Source organism: Penicillium nucicola (genome assembly GCF_028828085.1).
Source record: "Penicillium nucicola strain IBT 29836 chromosome Unknown utg000005l, whole genome shotgun sequence".
NCBI lineage: Eukaryota > Fungi > Ascomycota > Eurotiomycetes > Eurotiales > Aspergillaceae > Penicillium > Penicillium nucicola.
In genome coordinates, this window is record NW_026643129.1 from 293,567 (window position 1) to 308,650 (window position 15,084).

The 15,084-nt window shown below is 47.4% G+C and overlaps 7 protein-coding genes across 7 annotated transcripts; 3 read left to right on the plus strand and 4 right to left on the minus strand.

Annotated features, from left to right (window-relative positions):
- Positions 1 to 149: 149 nt before the first annotated feature.
- On the plus strand, positions 150 to 1,883 carry N7511_005187 (ankyrin repeat domain-containing protein; the record flags this gene model as incomplete). The annotated part of the gene is made up of 1 exon (XM_057127564.1): positions 150 to 1,883. The coding sequence occupies one exon, from the start codon at positions 150 to 152 to the stop codon at positions 1,881 to 1,883; it is 1,734 nt and encodes a 577-aa protein (XP_056984081.1).
- Positions 1,884 to 2,131: 248 nt separating this feature from the next.
- Positions 2,132 to 3,588, minus strand: pgxB (uncharacterized protein; the record flags this gene model as incomplete). Its single annotated transcript, XM_057127565.1, has 4 exons — positions 2,132 to 2,512; positions 2,559 to 2,978; positions 3,030 to 3,197; positions 3,250 to 3,588. 4 exons carry the CDS (start codon positions 3,586 to 3,588, stop codon positions 2,132 to 2,134), a joined length of 1,308 nt encoding a protein of 435 aa, XP_056984082.1.
- A 919-nt stretch (positions 3,589 to 4,507) lies between these two features.
- N7511_005189 (MAPEG family protein) lies at positions 4,508 to 5,109 on the minus strand (the record flags this gene model as incomplete). The annotated part of the gene is made up of 3 exons (XM_057127566.1): positions 4,508 to 4,707; positions 4,759 to 5,051; positions 5,105 to 5,109. 3 exons carry the CDS (start codon positions 5,107 to 5,109, stop codon positions 4,508 to 4,510), a joined length of 498 nt encoding a protein of 165 aa, XP_056984083.1.
- A 2,260-nt stretch (positions 5,110 to 7,369) lies between these two features.
- N7511_005190 (uncharacterized protein) lies at positions 7,370 to 7,789 on the minus strand (the record flags this gene model as incomplete). The annotated part of the gene is made up of 1 exon (XM_057127567.1): positions 7,370 to 7,789. The coding sequence occupies one exon, from the start codon at positions 7,787 to 7,789 to the stop codon at positions 7,370 to 7,372; it is 420 nt and encodes a 139-aa protein (XP_056984084.1).
- Positions 7,790 to 11,683: 3,894 nt separating this feature from the next.
- Positions 11,684 to 12,457, plus strand: N7511_005191 (oxidoreductase, short chain dehydrogenase/reductase family; the record flags this gene model as incomplete). The annotated part of the gene is made up of 1 exon (XM_057127568.1): positions 11,684 to 12,457. The coding sequence occupies one exon, from the start codon at positions 11,684 to 11,686 to the stop codon at positions 12,455 to 12,457; it is 774 nt and encodes a 257-aa protein (XP_056984085.1).
- Positions 12,458 to 12,935: 478 nt separating this feature from the next.
- Positions 12,936 to 13,571, minus strand: N7511_005192 (Scytalone dehydratase; the record flags this gene model as incomplete). The annotated part of the gene is made up of 3 exons (XM_057127569.1): positions 12,936 to 13,289; positions 13,363 to 13,460; positions 13,535 to 13,571. 3 exons carry the CDS (start codon positions 13,569 to 13,571, stop codon positions 12,936 to 12,938), a joined length of 489 nt encoding a protein of 162 aa, XP_056984086.1.
- Positions 13,572 to 13,880: 309 nt separating this feature from the next.
- N7511_005193 (Glucose/ribitol dehydrogenase) lies at positions 13,881 to 14,678 on the plus strand (the record flags this gene model as incomplete). Its single annotated transcript, XM_057127570.1, has 1 exon — positions 13,881 to 14,678. The coding sequence occupies one exon, from the start codon at positions 13,881 to 13,883 to the stop codon at positions 14,676 to 14,678; it is 798 nt and encodes a 265-aa protein (XP_056984087.1).
- Between the last annotated feature and the right edge of the window lie 406 nt (positions 14,679 to 15,084).

Below are 15,084 nucleotides of genomic sequence, written 5' to 3' on the forward strand. Positions count from 1 at the left end.
ACTTAGGAATATTTGAAATTTCGTTAGTTCCATGAGGTACCAACACAAGCATTGAGCTTAGCTTGCTCCACTTTATTTCTTCGCTTTCCTTCGTGTCGGAACCACCTTCGCCTCTGAATCAATATTTTTACTTGTACCTTCCCGTTAAAATGGGCCGGAACCTGCAACATGTTCCGTTATACAGTCACTTTTCGAAGCCTTTCGAAGAATTTCCAGATATTCCACCTATGATCTCGGCTCTGGACGGAAGTGCTTTGTACGAGGATGGCTGGTCTAGCCTTGTGAGATATCTCATTGCAGTCAACGATGTCGCAAACTTGCATCGCTACGTTAAAGCCCATGGCACCCGTTTCTTCGGTCCTACAGTGGTGGTGCACGAGTTTGATCCTGACCGATGGGACCCTTTCGAGATAGCTGCAAAAAAAGGCAGCATCGATGCGCTTCGCGCGCTTCAGGAAATTTATCAATCCGACACCAGCCAAACTGAGTCAATTGAAGCTCGACTGAGACGTAAGAAGATTGAACTGCTGAACATCGCGTGCTTCTATGCCCGGTTCGACATGGCGGACTTTCTTCTGAGCTGCGGTCCACCCTTGGGTGCACAGCTGAACGATCACGATTCCACCGGCTCGCCTCTTTTGTCCGCGATAGAAGCGCTCGGAACCGGAGGCAACCGCAGGGGGAGTGAAGTTGATAATACCGAGATTGAAGTCTTCGTCTATCGGCTTTTGGACAGAGGTGCTTCAGTTCCTCAGGCTAATAGTTATTGTTCCAACAACGATCGACCTGATCATCCAGACTTACAGGCGACTGTGCTTGGATCTGCCGCTCCCTTTGGAAGCTACGAACTAGCCTCTCGCCTCATTACCGATGGAGCCGATATTCATGCCCAGCAGATATGGCATGAGCTATGGGGAGGCGACGTTCATTCAGTTACCGCGTTGCACATAGCTAGCGGGTTCTGGAATCTGGAGTTTCTCAAAGCACTTATTAAATACTACAGCGACGGTCAACTCGCTGAGGCAGTTACTATAGCTGATAGTAAAGGACAGCTGCCACTCCACTGGGCGCTGCTTGGCCTTGATTCCTCTGGCCGACGACCGGGGCAGCAAACGATCTCCGAGGGGCTCGAGATCGTGAGGCTCTTACTGGAAGCCAACCCAGATACTATAAATACCGAGGGCAAGAGTGGAGCGGCCTTCAATTTTGCTATGAGTGGCAGGATTGCTGGTGCTGAAAAGCTAGCTCTTGTGCAGCTTCTTCTCGACACTAATCCACGTCCAACCACTTTAAATGCGCGAGATCAGTCGGGTGCGACGGCTTTACTTCGCTTGATGGCATTCTATGAGGGCTCTGGCTCAAGTCAACATACGTATTTCGTGCCACTGGTTAATCTTCTCCTTTCGCGTGGAGCCGAGAGGAGTCTCTATGATGATAAAAATCAGACCGTACTACATAAGCTAGGGTCTAGTGCTGCATATAACGAGGATATTCCCTCTCATTTATTGGAAATGCTGATTCCATTTGTCGACATCAACCAGGCAGATATCAACGGTTGGACAGCACTACATTTCATGGCGCGAAACTTGCGGCAAGTCAATGCATCTCGCTTGCTAGTCAATCGAGGCGCAGATGCCAGTGCAGTCAACAACAAGGGAAACACGCCTCTTCATGAAGTAATGACAGGAAGGCTTGTTAGGAAGGAAAGAGAAGACGGGTCACTTGAATGGCCGACCCTTTCGGAGAAAATCCAGGCACACGACGAGATCATTTCGATTTTACAAGATGCCGGTGCGTCGATGGATCAGCCAAATGTGACGGGCAGGACACCGGCACAACTACTAGTGGAGAAACGCGCCAAGTGGGACAAAGGTGGTGAGTAGGCAAAATGGCAAATGCTTGAATATATTGAGAGTAATCAAAAGCTGGTAATCTAACATTGGGAATTGGCTAACATGCCCTAAGTCACGGTATTATAAGATATTGCGGACAGATAAAGCCTATAGGCTCAATTCTATTCTATTTAGCGTAGTTTTCTTATTGATTCTCAAAATATATTTTTGATTATTTTTTCAATCTATCAATACCAAACTTATCCATGACATTCATTATATCGATCTCAGCATCGGATCTAGCTAGTAGTCGACACACACTCCACACCAATGTCACCCTGGATTCCATCGCAGATGATCTCAGTGCCACCATCGGGAGCAACAAGGTTGATATCCTCGAGATGGATATTCGAGCACACGGCATTGGGCGAGCAGGTCAAGTCAGCAACCACCTGATCCTCTGCTCCCGACGAGGTACCATAGATATTCTGGAAAGTGATGTTGGTGATGTTTACAGCAGAGGGGTACTGCGCACATGTGGTAGTGTTGATGTTGAAGTAGCATTGATCCAGGACAATGGGCTTGTCGGTGTTCTCGATGTGGATGTCCTTGTAGGTGATGTTGTTGATGCGGCCGTAGCCAACATCGGGTCCAGCCCATGCCTTGAGACGGGCACCAGTCTATGTTTGTTAGAAATTGTTCTTTGACTGGAGGAGGATCTCATACCTGTCCGTTCAGCAAGGTGACATTCTCAATCCAGGCATTCTCGATAATGTCCTGAACCCCGGAGTATTGTCCGATACTACCCATGCTAACACCATGGGTGTTGTTGCACCATAAGTTCTGCACGAAGATGTTGGTGGTGTTGGGCTTGGGTGAGAAGCAGTCATCGCCGATATCCACGCGGGTGTTGGTCACAGTCAAACCGTTCACGTTGAGGGAATCAAATCCATCGGTGTTCTTGGGGAGAGCGGATGCATTGGTCGAGAATGCATTGATATAGACATCGTCGAAAACTACATCATTGGTGCGAATAAAGAAGTTGGTCCAGCAAGGCGAGTTCAGTTGAGTGATTCCCTCAACACTGATCCGAGTAGCATTATCGGTCAGGAATAGAATAGGGCGGTAGAAGGTGTTTGATGAGTCCTTACAGACTATTAGCTCAATGATCTGTGGGGTTGTATGAATTATTCTTACCAAAATCTCCATGCCGGCAAAGGCATTATACCAAGCCTGACCATTTCCATTCAAAGTACCCTTGCCAAAGATCTTGATATCTTGACCACCCCACACCCAGAAGGTAATGGACTTTTGGAAGGCATAGTAGAAGTTGTTTGCTTGCCAGTAGTCGATGTCATCCGTGAACTATATCTGTCAGCGTGGCTCATTCTCATGTGTCTAGGATAAGATAGCATACCTTCAATTCACCATCGAGCTGCACTTCAATATTATCCAAGAAACTGAGATCAAGCTTCTTTCCAATCACGTACTTCTTATTCTTCTGAAGAATAAGTCGTCCACCGTGGTTGGCAGCCTTGATACCCCAGAGGAAATCATCGGAGATATCATCTGTGTCACTCTTTGATGAACGAATAGTGACTGTCCGACGGTCTTTGTACTTTTGGCCATGGGCACCAATCTTCTTCAATTCTCCCTTATGGTCCGCAGGAATGATTGATGCACCCTTGATAACATGTTCTGTTGCAAGAGCACTGACTGTGCTGAGAAGCAGCGCACCGATAGCGAGAAACTTCATGGCTAGTTCAGCTGGGAGAGGTAATTATGAACTTGTGAGGAATGAATGGCAAATTGATCGAGCAGACATGATCACTTTATAGAATACCCCAGAGTTCAATCTCAATAGCCGAAATCCTCTCGAGCTCTCAACTAGTCTGGGGAACGGCGATGGGCGGAAGAGAAAGAGGTTTCTCCGCCTATAAGAGACTGTCAATTGCATGATTCCCAGACAAGGATGATCGGCATGGAGCGCGGAATGTTAGCGGTATACAGCGTAGACTACGGTACTTCGTATAGATGAAATCATTTCTCCGCATTTTGCCAAGATCATCTTTGGGCGGGGATGCGGAGAGACTTTAGTCAGGACAAGCTTGAGCAGGACTAAAAGCATCTTTATTTTGCAGGCCAATTCGCGGCTGTTGTGGTCGGGATTCATTCCACCGTCTTGGACTGATTTGCATTTTGGGGAATGGGATCTTCCACCAATCAGGGCTGGTCTTGACCATCATAGATCTGGGGTTAACCCGCGGGTTTTTACAATAAGCGGCATTATTGATCTTTGTTTATTTCCGGGGGCAGATTTTGCGTCTTGGTATTGTTGGGGTTTATTATGAGGGCTGGGCGCCCAGTGTTTGGAGAGCATTCGAGAGCACTTCCTGACGGGGATACTTAACTGTCCGCCGTTTCAGATAAACAAGGTGCAATACGAGGATCGAAGTTGATTTCAAGACGCATGCGCTTGATAATTTGCTTGATATTAAGGTCTCAACAATTGTCAAAAAAACGACGCGTCTGTACGAGACGTCGCTCGCCTCAACGCTTCTCTGATTGTCCAACCCCTCTATCTTATTGCTCTCGCGCCATGTTTATCCTCGCTGCGATAAAAGATATTTTGAAGAGGCAGTGAGGTCATGCCCACTGTGTTCGTTGAGTTTCGCTCAAAGCTTCTTGCTTGCCAGCACCAAAGCAGTGAGACAGCTGATGTTACCGGACCACCAAGTCACAGATCGAAGGTAACTCCAAGATGGCGACTCAATGTATGAGTACGCGAAGCTGTAGGCGACACGTGAAACAGTGTACCAGATACCAAGACCATTGATGGTCTCGTTAGGGAGACCAGCGTACAACGAAAGCAACACTAAACCAAGTCAGCCGAGCTGTAAATCCATTATCAGCAGCAAATACTTACTTGCCGCGACAAAGAGCGAATATCCCTCCTGCGCGTTCGCATGTGCAGCCTCCTTGCGCTTGAGTCTCTCAAGGGCGCTCCGACTCAGCTTGCCAGCCTGGACAGCGCGATCGCCATACTTGTACAGGTCTTCACGCGGGGAGACATTGTGGTCGAGACGATAGTACGCCTTCTCACCGCGGATGCTCATGAAGCAAAATGCGAAGAACCAATTGGCTGCGAGAAGACCGGCGGCGTGGTTTGCGGGCTGTTGGCCAGCCGCGGCGCGGAGGCCTAGGGTTGTCAAAAGAGCACTGGTGACTGTTAGATCGGTCCTTTCTGTTTGTTCAGTGAGTGGGCAACATACGACATGTTTGTTGTGGATCAGCCTCGGGATGGGAATTGCCCCCCCTTATATGCGACGATCGGCCCATGTGGGCTCAAACCGAGGCGATGAGATCATGCAGATCAATTTCTTATGCCAAGTTTCCAACGCGAACTGCCAATTGAACTGTCAATTCAACAATTGGTAGGGATGTTACTCCCCATTTTGGGGTTTACAGGGGTTCAGGGGTTCATCCGAGGTGTCGGTTGAATTTTCATTGATCGCTCCCGCCAGCAAAACTTCACCTTGCATGAAACAATTCGTCGGGCGCGCGCCATGCCATGTGAATCACCATCTAGTTGGCATATATCCATGGAAACTCTGCTCCCTGTATATGACAAAATAAAATCAAGATCTATATCTCTCAATCTATCTTAATTATCATCAGAAACTAAATTTGTCTTGCTTCTTCCATGTCTCTCCCACCTAGTACGTGAGATCTGGCATATCAATGCGAGGCAGATCTCTTCAAGGGCTTCGAGATTCCGATCTAAAAACGCATATTTGTAAAACCGGTAAGACAATGCTCATCCAGGGGTGATGCGTCAACCGCCAATCCGAATCACCAAAATGCCGTGCGTTATCCTCTAGAGCTAGGTATATAACCCAACCTCCCTCCATTGTGCCTGCCCAAGAAGATGCGGAATCTGCGGAGTCTCGGTCGCTATTTTGACAAGCTCGTCTTCCGACTAGCAGCTGACTATCATGGCGTTGAACGCATCGAACAACTTGGCGAGAACATGTCGCCCCTCAATAATCGAGTCATTGTTGACACGAAGGAGCAAGCATGTTTTCAAACAAGAACCCACTTGACTGCTTATTATAAGTTCAGGTTTATATGAGTTTCCTAAATTTCCGCTCTAATTATGAGATAGGTCGCGCGGAAAATATTTGTTATCATGTCTGTTGCCAAGTCATTGGATGGTACAAGTTGATGCAGTTTTTTTCAATATTGTCTAAGTGGAGCCCTCCATTTCAGTTATTTTGAATCGTAACTCGCATAGAGTTCGATGCGGCTCTTTCAGGGTTCGATTCAGGCGTTCTGGATGTTGTCCGTAACACTCGGCTAAAATTGTTGAATTACAGCCTGATTGGCATTTACCATACTATTACGCATAATCCATTCATCTGGTAGATAATTGTCACAGACTAAAGCAAGGCAAGGCACTGCTCGGTGCCGGTAACTGATATAATGGACTCACGTGTCAATCCTGTGTATGGGCCATTAAGTACAGTATCATCTAAGATATACCTTCACCCCAAGATAACCTTGCAGGACTTTAAAAAACTTACAGTATTTGGTCTGCCACAGCCGAAAGGGTATATGAAGTAGCACCCCCGCGTGAGTGATAACTACAATTTATGAACTTGTACCTGGGGAAGGCAAGTTTTTACAAGTCGAAACTGAGCAGAAATCTATTTTCAACAATATTCCTCTCCTATTTCTTCTGCTTTATTGAAGCTAGCATTTGATAGAGTGATAAGTCAAGTTTTTTTTGGCTTCTTACACTATATCAGTTAAATGGTAGTCCATGTTACTTTCAATTTCTCCACATGAACTAGCCCAAGCCAAATTTGAATGATGTCCAAACAAACCAAGCAAGAAGTTCAATAACTTTTCACCTCATTATCTTCTCCAACTAGCTCAAAGAAAGGAACAATTATTCAATAAGGATCAAGTGCTTGTACCAATCTTGCACCTGAACAACCACATTAGAAAATCGAAGTGCATTCCGGAGCCGGGGAACCTACCAAAATGACTTCGCAATATTCAGAACTGTTCTGCTGATAATCAGGGTCTCCACATTCGCAGGAATTTCTGTCGCAGTGTCCTATTTGGATTTTCACCCTGGCCACTTCCCCCCTGGCCACTTCCCCCCTGGTCACTTCCACTCTTGTCATTTCCACTCGCGGGAGCACTACTCGCGGGAGCACTACCCGCGGGAGTTTCACTCGCGTCATTAGGACTCACGGGAGTACTATTCTCGGCAGTACTACTTGCAGTTCCACTCGCGTCATTAGGACTCACGGGAGTACTACTCACGGCAGTACTACTTCCAGTTCCACTCGCGTCATTAGGACTCACGGAAGTACTACTCACGGAAGTACTACTCGGGGTAGTACTATTCACCGGAGTACTACTCGGGGTAGTGCTATTTGTGGCAGTTCCACTTCCGGTAATTTTGTCCTTGCACTTGCAATTTTTATCGTCCCAGATATGGCAACCAGCGGGTTTCTCTATGCACTTCACACAATAGCAGTGCTGATAGTCCCATATCTTGCAATTGTGGTGATTCTTCGTCTTTGAACAAACTGAGTCCTTGCATTCGCATTCAACCTCGTCCCAAATCTTGCAGCTGGGTGGTCTTGGTTTATCACACTGACAGACAGGACACTTCGATCTGCATCTGCAGTGTTCCCAGTCCCAGTCGTCGCATTGAGGCTTGCGGTTTTCGCACCACGGACCCCGACACCTGCAATGAACTGGGTCCCAGCCATATTCGCAGCAATAGTTCTTCTGACATTCAGGTCTGCATTGAGGCTGACATTGAGTTCCCTTTCCTGGTCGAGTACACGTGCAGTACCTCCAGTTCCAGACCTCACACGTAGGATCGTAGTTCTCGCACCACGGACCCCGACATTGGCAAGTATGAGGGTCCCAGCCATTTTTGCAGCAATGCTTTTTGCGACATTTGTTGACTTTCGGTGTTGGTGTTCCTACCGGCGTTGATGAGCCTGCCGGTGTTGATGTTTCTGTCGGTGTTGATGTTCCTCCTGGTGTTGTTGTTCCTCCTGGTGTTTTGTCACAATTTTTCCCCTCTGGACACTCCTCCCCGACCTGACTACTTTCTGGACTCTGGCTAGTCGCGGTTTCACTCTGTGAACCTTGATCACTGGCTTGGCGGTTGATCTTGGAACCATAGTTGCTGTCGATGCATGTGCAACTGATAGAGTCCCAAGCTTTGCAACCGGGGTCTACCCGGTCACACTTCCCGTTTTTGGAGACTAGGAACATGTTATAGTAAGGTATCTTAATGATGTCTGATGATAGTACCTTGATCATTGTAAGTTCCCCTGTATCTCTCCGCAGGTGAAGCAGAGACTAGACAGAGCAAAAACACAGTCAAGATGGCATAATTGGCTTTCATACTGAGAGCAAATATACTGGTGAGCCGTAGACTCAAGATTAAAGAGGTAAAGAAGAGTTTAGTTAGATCGAAGCTCATGAAAAAAGACGGATTAGATGCCTAAATATATACTTCACTGTCACCATACCGAGACTAAAGTCTGCTGTGTCATAATGATCTGACGATATCGACTTGAAGGTCTAGACAAAGATGTTTCTTGAGGGTTACGCGCTAAAACATAGTCCTGTGATTCAAACTGCGGAGACATGATTTCAATTGGTTTATCGTAAACTCGAAAATATGGTTAGGCAAGCTAGGGTGCAGACGTCAAAATCGTGACAGATTCATGGATCGTCTGCAGTCCTTACTATCACCCGTGTCGTACTTCTCAAAGCGTATATCTGATGATATGAAAATCATGAAGGAAAAGACACCGATGTTACTTGTTGTGTTTAAATGAGCTATGCCCGTGGTAATACCTCAAGCTATGTGTGGGGTTCGCCAGGGTTGAGTGTTCCTAATTAATCACTTTGGTCGATTTAGTTTGGCCAGGTCATTCTGACAGCAACGCGCCAATCAACGAACTCCCAAATCACCGCGGAGATATTCTGATCTTCTTGCAACATACAAACTCAATCTCACCCTTATACCTAGGTTCCCTATAGAGGTCTTGACATTCTTTCAATAATGGACTGGCTCGTATCTTGTATCGTACTATATGACAAGATATTCCATGAGGGATTTATGGATCTGTAGAAAAAGAAAGCAGCATAGCTCTGAGTGGCTGCTAGCAAATTTCAATTTCACAGCGACGAGACTATCTCTGCAAATGCTTAGCATCGTGCACTAGAACCGGTCGACGAAATGAGTATCAATCTTCGACTCTTGAAAAATACCAAGCAACAGATCTTTCGCTACAACTCGATTGCAAGTAAATACCCCGCTTTCTGTGTTAGGACTTGACAGAAATAGAAATTGACTATCATCAATGCATGTTGGTAAGATCATGATTGGAGCACGTCCCGTATTACGATATTTCGAATCTGAAATTTTCATGAATATCAATGTCCTTGTATATTGGCTATTGAAATTTGTTAAAGTTAAGGTTATTGCTGAAAATCAAGTCAGTTACCACGTAGCAAGAGTTGATGAGACGTAATGAACGCCAATAATGATTAACTGTATTTTTGTAGTGATAGGACTATTCTCCTAAATATGATAATACGCAGGTAAACATCAAATAATACAGTACTTTGGTCCGCACACATTTGATGGTAGGTTTTGTCTTTGATAAAGACGAGGAACCGCGGATAACGAAAGCACGGACAAGTTTAACACAAGGTTGCGGGCTCGGATGATCAACATGTCGTAGGTTTGGCGGCGCTCATCCACTTCGAATGCTAGATGTTATTTTAATTCGGGGTCAAATGTTGACCTATGGTTAGGGCTGACTGAACAAGACGAGCCACGTCGTATGTCATCCGGAAAAATTCAGACCTCGGAACCGCTGTATAGATTACTTTCTCTCCGGTCACAGCGAAGTCGACGGCACACATAGTATAGGAAATGGTGAGTATGTGCTTAGCGATACTTCACATATTTGTAGACAGGTTCAGCAATAGCTGCCTGGCTTTCTGAAAATGTCTCTGGATTCGGAGTATCCAACGTCCAACGACATATTATTGAAATTTGGGATCTGAGTCGCACAAATAGTGTGTGGTACGGTTTCAGATTTAAGGTTGACTTCAATGCCGCGTAGAATCTCCACTGGTTTGTGCACGAAAAATGTGATCCTGTCTCCCTGGCCACACAAATTTGTATCGCCAAGACGGGAAAGTGAGCTAGTGATTTCATGAAAAGGCTGGCCGGCGCTAGATAACCCCGCAATATCACTCTCTCCACAGAGATTCAAACATCCCTGTCTGATTTGAAGTTAGATACGAGATTCGTAAATTTGCGGAGGTGCTCAAGCTTAGTCATGGGTTATTCCGTTTGCGGCACGCGATTACAGCAAAATATCACAATTACTGCGGGAATGATTGGCTTAACGAAGCGAAACTATGAACCGAGTCTTGAGAAGACCCTCTCCCGACAGAAACTAGGTGGCAATAGCATGAGATCTAGTCACTCATTCTAGACGTGAACGGGCCAAGGGTCTGTAGCGGAATCATCTTGGCAGCTTGGCATTATTGTTGTGATGTCAGTGCCTAGACTTGAGCTTTCTCGGAAACCCCCTCATGATAACATGAGATTCTACACCTGGCTCAATATCAGTAAAGGTCTGTATTCTTATGAATATCAATGAGAAATGACAGTATAGTGCCATTTCCGACGAATGACCGCGTGATGGGCCAAGAGCATTACCGCTATAACCATGTGCTTGGCGGTCTGAGAACTGATATTTGGTCTGTACCACGTTATCGCTGCTAAGGGATCCTAGCGATCCCTAGCTTCAGGGGTTATCAAGTATCTTAGAGGAGGGTGTTTTCTTCACCCTATAGGATTCAATTGCCACCAACATCACCGACCCCGCAGGCTTTACTTCACCTCAACCCTTAAGCTGCCTGGCGCAAGTTAAAAAAGTAGATCCACGTGGGAACTAAGTCCTACGCGGTTCTCGAAAGTAAGAGAGGCAATTATCCGCCTTGCTGCCTAGCGGGATAGATCCGCTGCCCTACGTGACCAGACCTAGACACTAATTTCAAATTGTGTCTTCAGTGTCAATTTGCGCTATTTCGACTATTCAAAGTATCACACTGCAAAGTGTTCATCAATGAATAGCTTGTACTAACAACCCTTTGTAAGCCTTCTTAGTTGAAAAGAAGGGTGGAAGGACTCTCGGGATATACGTAAAAAGGGTCATGAAAAGATTCAGCTCATACGAACATAGCGTATTGGATGATAACACAATGAAAGGGCTTTCCAGCTTCTAAGTGTCCAGGACAAAGCCATCCTACTTTTCGAAGAGATGAAGCAGGACTTAGTTAGACTTGGGATCCCAGTACAATATTATATGCTGTATGAATTGGAAACTGACTTTCGGACTAATATAAAACAAAAGTATTCTATAATAAAATAGTTTGTTTAAGTAACTATATAGTGACTAATAATAGATGACTAAAGCATCAGCAAACATTCACGGGTGACTACTTAATTACTAAAGAAGGTGTGATAGGTACGCATGTCGTTATTCTATGCATGCAGGGCGTGACGCTGGCCTTCCCTCCTACAATGTCGCCGACCAATAGCTTTTCCAGGACTGCGTCACTCGGAGCAATGATACATCTGTCCCACAGTTACAAACAGGGCCGAAGAAACAGGGAAGAATTACAAATCATGTCAAGATAGAGAGGCAGAGAGACGTATATATGCCATCAAGATTCGCAACCAACACCTCACACACCCCTCCATCATAGTATCCCACATCATCACCATGCCCTCAATTTCCGGTCAATCTCTTCTTGTCATTGGCGGTTCGTCCGGCATTGGCGCCAGCGTCGCCCAACTCGCCGTGGAACAAGGCGTGCGCGTCTCCATCGCGTCGTCCAACCCCGCTCGCGTAGCCAATGCCGTCGCCAAGATTAGATCCCAGTCCCCAGAAACGATCCCCAACACTCAAATCAGGGGCTTCACTATTGACCTTGCCCAGCCGGATGTCGAGCAGCGCCTCGAACAGCTCTTGGCCGACGCCACAGCCGATGCCTCCGAGCTTCTCGACCACATCGTCGTCACGGCCGGCAAACCGGCAACGCGGCCACTTGCCAGCACCGACCGTAACTATCTCTTCGGTCAGGCCCAGCTCATACTCATTGTGCCGATCCTAGTCGCCAAGCTCGCCCCGCGGTTCCTCAAGCCGAGCTACACCTCAAGTGTGGTCCTCTGTGGCGGCAGGCTCGGCGACAGGCCCATCAAAGGGTGGCCGACTGGAGCAGCATACGCGGCCGGGTTGACTGGGCTGACGCGCGCACTGGCTCTGGATTTGGCTCCGCTGAGGATCAATGTCGTGCATCCTGGCCCGACAGAGACGGAGATCTGGGGGGAGACGCCGGAGAAACGTAAGAGCGTGAAGGATTTCCATGCTTCGACGGCTCTATTGGGCAAGGTTGGTACGCCGGAGGAGGTGGCAGAGGCGTTTGTTTACCTACTCAGGGACTCGAACATTACGGGCACGAGTATCAATTCAAGTGGAGGCGTGCTGGTGCAGTGAATAAGCGGGCATCTCTTCTCGGTGCTGTCACCGTATGTATCTTCATATGTGCTCCCTCAAACAATAACGCAACAAAGGTATCCATAGCAGTCTACTTCTTCCCTCGGACAGTTCTTTCTATGCTTTCCGATTGGCGTCTCTCAATATATCTAGCGTACACATCGAATATATATACGTCTACGTAGAGGACTGCCCTCGTATGACCCCCGCTGCGTGTGGATGTGCTTGCTGGGTTCAAATTTGTAGAATAGGACATAGACGGTGGATGAGCATGCTAGACATACTGCGTACATTTTTTGACGATATCAAGATCATATTTCTCGCCATTTCTAACCTCAGATGTCCAGAGAGGATTAAGCTTGTATTCTCGGTAGTTGCCCTTAGTATATAGTCTCCCAACCTACATCGTTTAGGACTTTACGACCCAGGTTTGTTGATCTCCTTATTAACAGATCGGAGACAACATCTCTCATGATAGTTACTCATGAAATATCCCATCAACATCATGTTCCTTCCATCGAATATCCGGCTCCAGTCCCGCAAACTTCCACTCGCCCTCCACCTTCCGGTACTGAATCGTCGCATTCCCATGCGCATGGCCCTTGACCAAAACCTCTGTCAGCGCATCATCGCCGTATTTCTGATGCGCCACACGCATTTGGTGATATCCTGTGACCGTATCCTCTCCCGTCTGCACCCATTTAGAGGCCCCGACCAAGTGCTGCGTCTTGATGCGCGCATTTCCGAGAAATTTGGCGCTCGACGCCAGTGCGACGAAATCGTCAGCAGCCATGGACTTCCATTCTTGGCCCATCACGGAGCTGTAGTTGATCTATTCACATTCAGTCAGGTTACTGGTGAGGTGGCTGATGATCTCGGGGGATTGGACAAGGGCTAGTACGTACGTGCAGTGTTGGGGCGATGCACTTGGCAAGACGGTCCCAGTCCTTGCTATCGTAGCTTTCGGCCCATTCGAAGAGTGCTATTTGACAGCCTGCAATGGCTGAATTCGAATTGATTTGATTAGTCAGTGTTCAGGGACCGGTAGTGAGGGAGAGAAATGTCATCCGTACGTACCTTCATACGCAGGCGGCTGGTAGGCGGCTTTGGTCATAATTACTGACTGGTAGTGATGGAGGAGGGTGCAACACTTGGTCAATGGAAAAGGAAATGTACCTGATTGGCTTTTATCTCCCTCTTGGGCCATACTTCGGCCTATATCTAATGTCCCGAGCCTGACCTCCCGAGACACGGCTGTCATGTCGGGATGAGTCGGACATGGTAGACGCCGTGATTCCGTGATTCCGTGATTCCTGATGCTCGAGAAACAATATATAATCTATAAAAAACTGCTATGGCTAGTGTTTTCTTCTCCAAGAAGACATAATCCATCCCAGTTATCCTCATCTACATCTACCTCAACATGACAACTACCCCCTACATTCCCGGCCGCCTAGACGGTAAAGTAGCCCTAGTCACCGGCTCAGGCCGTGGCATCGGGGCAGCAATCGCCATCCAGCTCGGTCGCCAGGGCGCCAAAGTCGTCGTCAACTACGCCCTCTCAGCCGAACACGCCGAAAAGGTCGTGGCGGAGATCAAAAGCCTCAACTCAGACGCGATCGCCATCCAGGCGGACGTCCGCGACGTGTCGCAGACGGCCAAGCTCTTCGACGCGGCCGTGGCGCACTTTGGCCAGCTCGACATCGCCGTCAGCAACTCGGGCGTGGTCAGCTTCGGCCACCTCAAGGACGTGACAGAGGAGGAGTTCGACCGTGTCTTCAGCCTCAACACCCGCGGCCAATTCTTTGTGGCCCGCGAGGCGTACCGAGTGCTGCAGGAAGGCGGGCGCATCGTGCTCACCTCGTCCAACACGTCAAAAGACTTTAGCGTCCCCAAACACTCGCTCTACTCAGGGTCCAAGGGGGCGATCGACTCGTTTGTGCGAGTTCTATCCAAGGACTGCGGCGATAAGAAGATCACGGTCAATGGGGTTGCGCCGGGGGGCACTGTGACGGATATGTTCCACGCCGTATCGCAACACTATATCCCCGGCGGAGAGAAGTTCACGGCCGAAGAACGCCAAGCGATGGCGGCGCATGCGTCGCCGTTGCATCGGAATGGGTTTCCGGAGGATATTGCTAATGTGGTTGGGTTCCTGGTGAGTAAGGAGGGCGAGTGGGTGAATGGCAAGGTCATTACTCTGGATGGCGGCGCGGCGTGATGATTGTTTTAGAATCACAACATGAACTTTGCTATTGAGAACGTGGAATAAATCATGCAATAAATACTACTGTACTCATTGCGTGTTGTTCGTTCCCACATTCATTGCAGTACCCAATTGACATATCCATAATACCAACCCTAATAAATAATATGTTATCAGACACAACTTACGAATCCTGACTGAGAACGAATCATTGATTATTGGATGATCCGCGTCCATGAAATTAATCATGAAGATGGTATCCTAGGATAAAAAGTGAGAAAATGGTAGATATAAAAGAAAAAAATTTGGACTGTTGGGATCCGATATATGTAGTACAGTGGAGGAACTGCTGACCGAACAAGGCGCGGTCTATTAAACATGATAATTAATTACTTATGACTCTCTGCGCATAGTAGAGCAA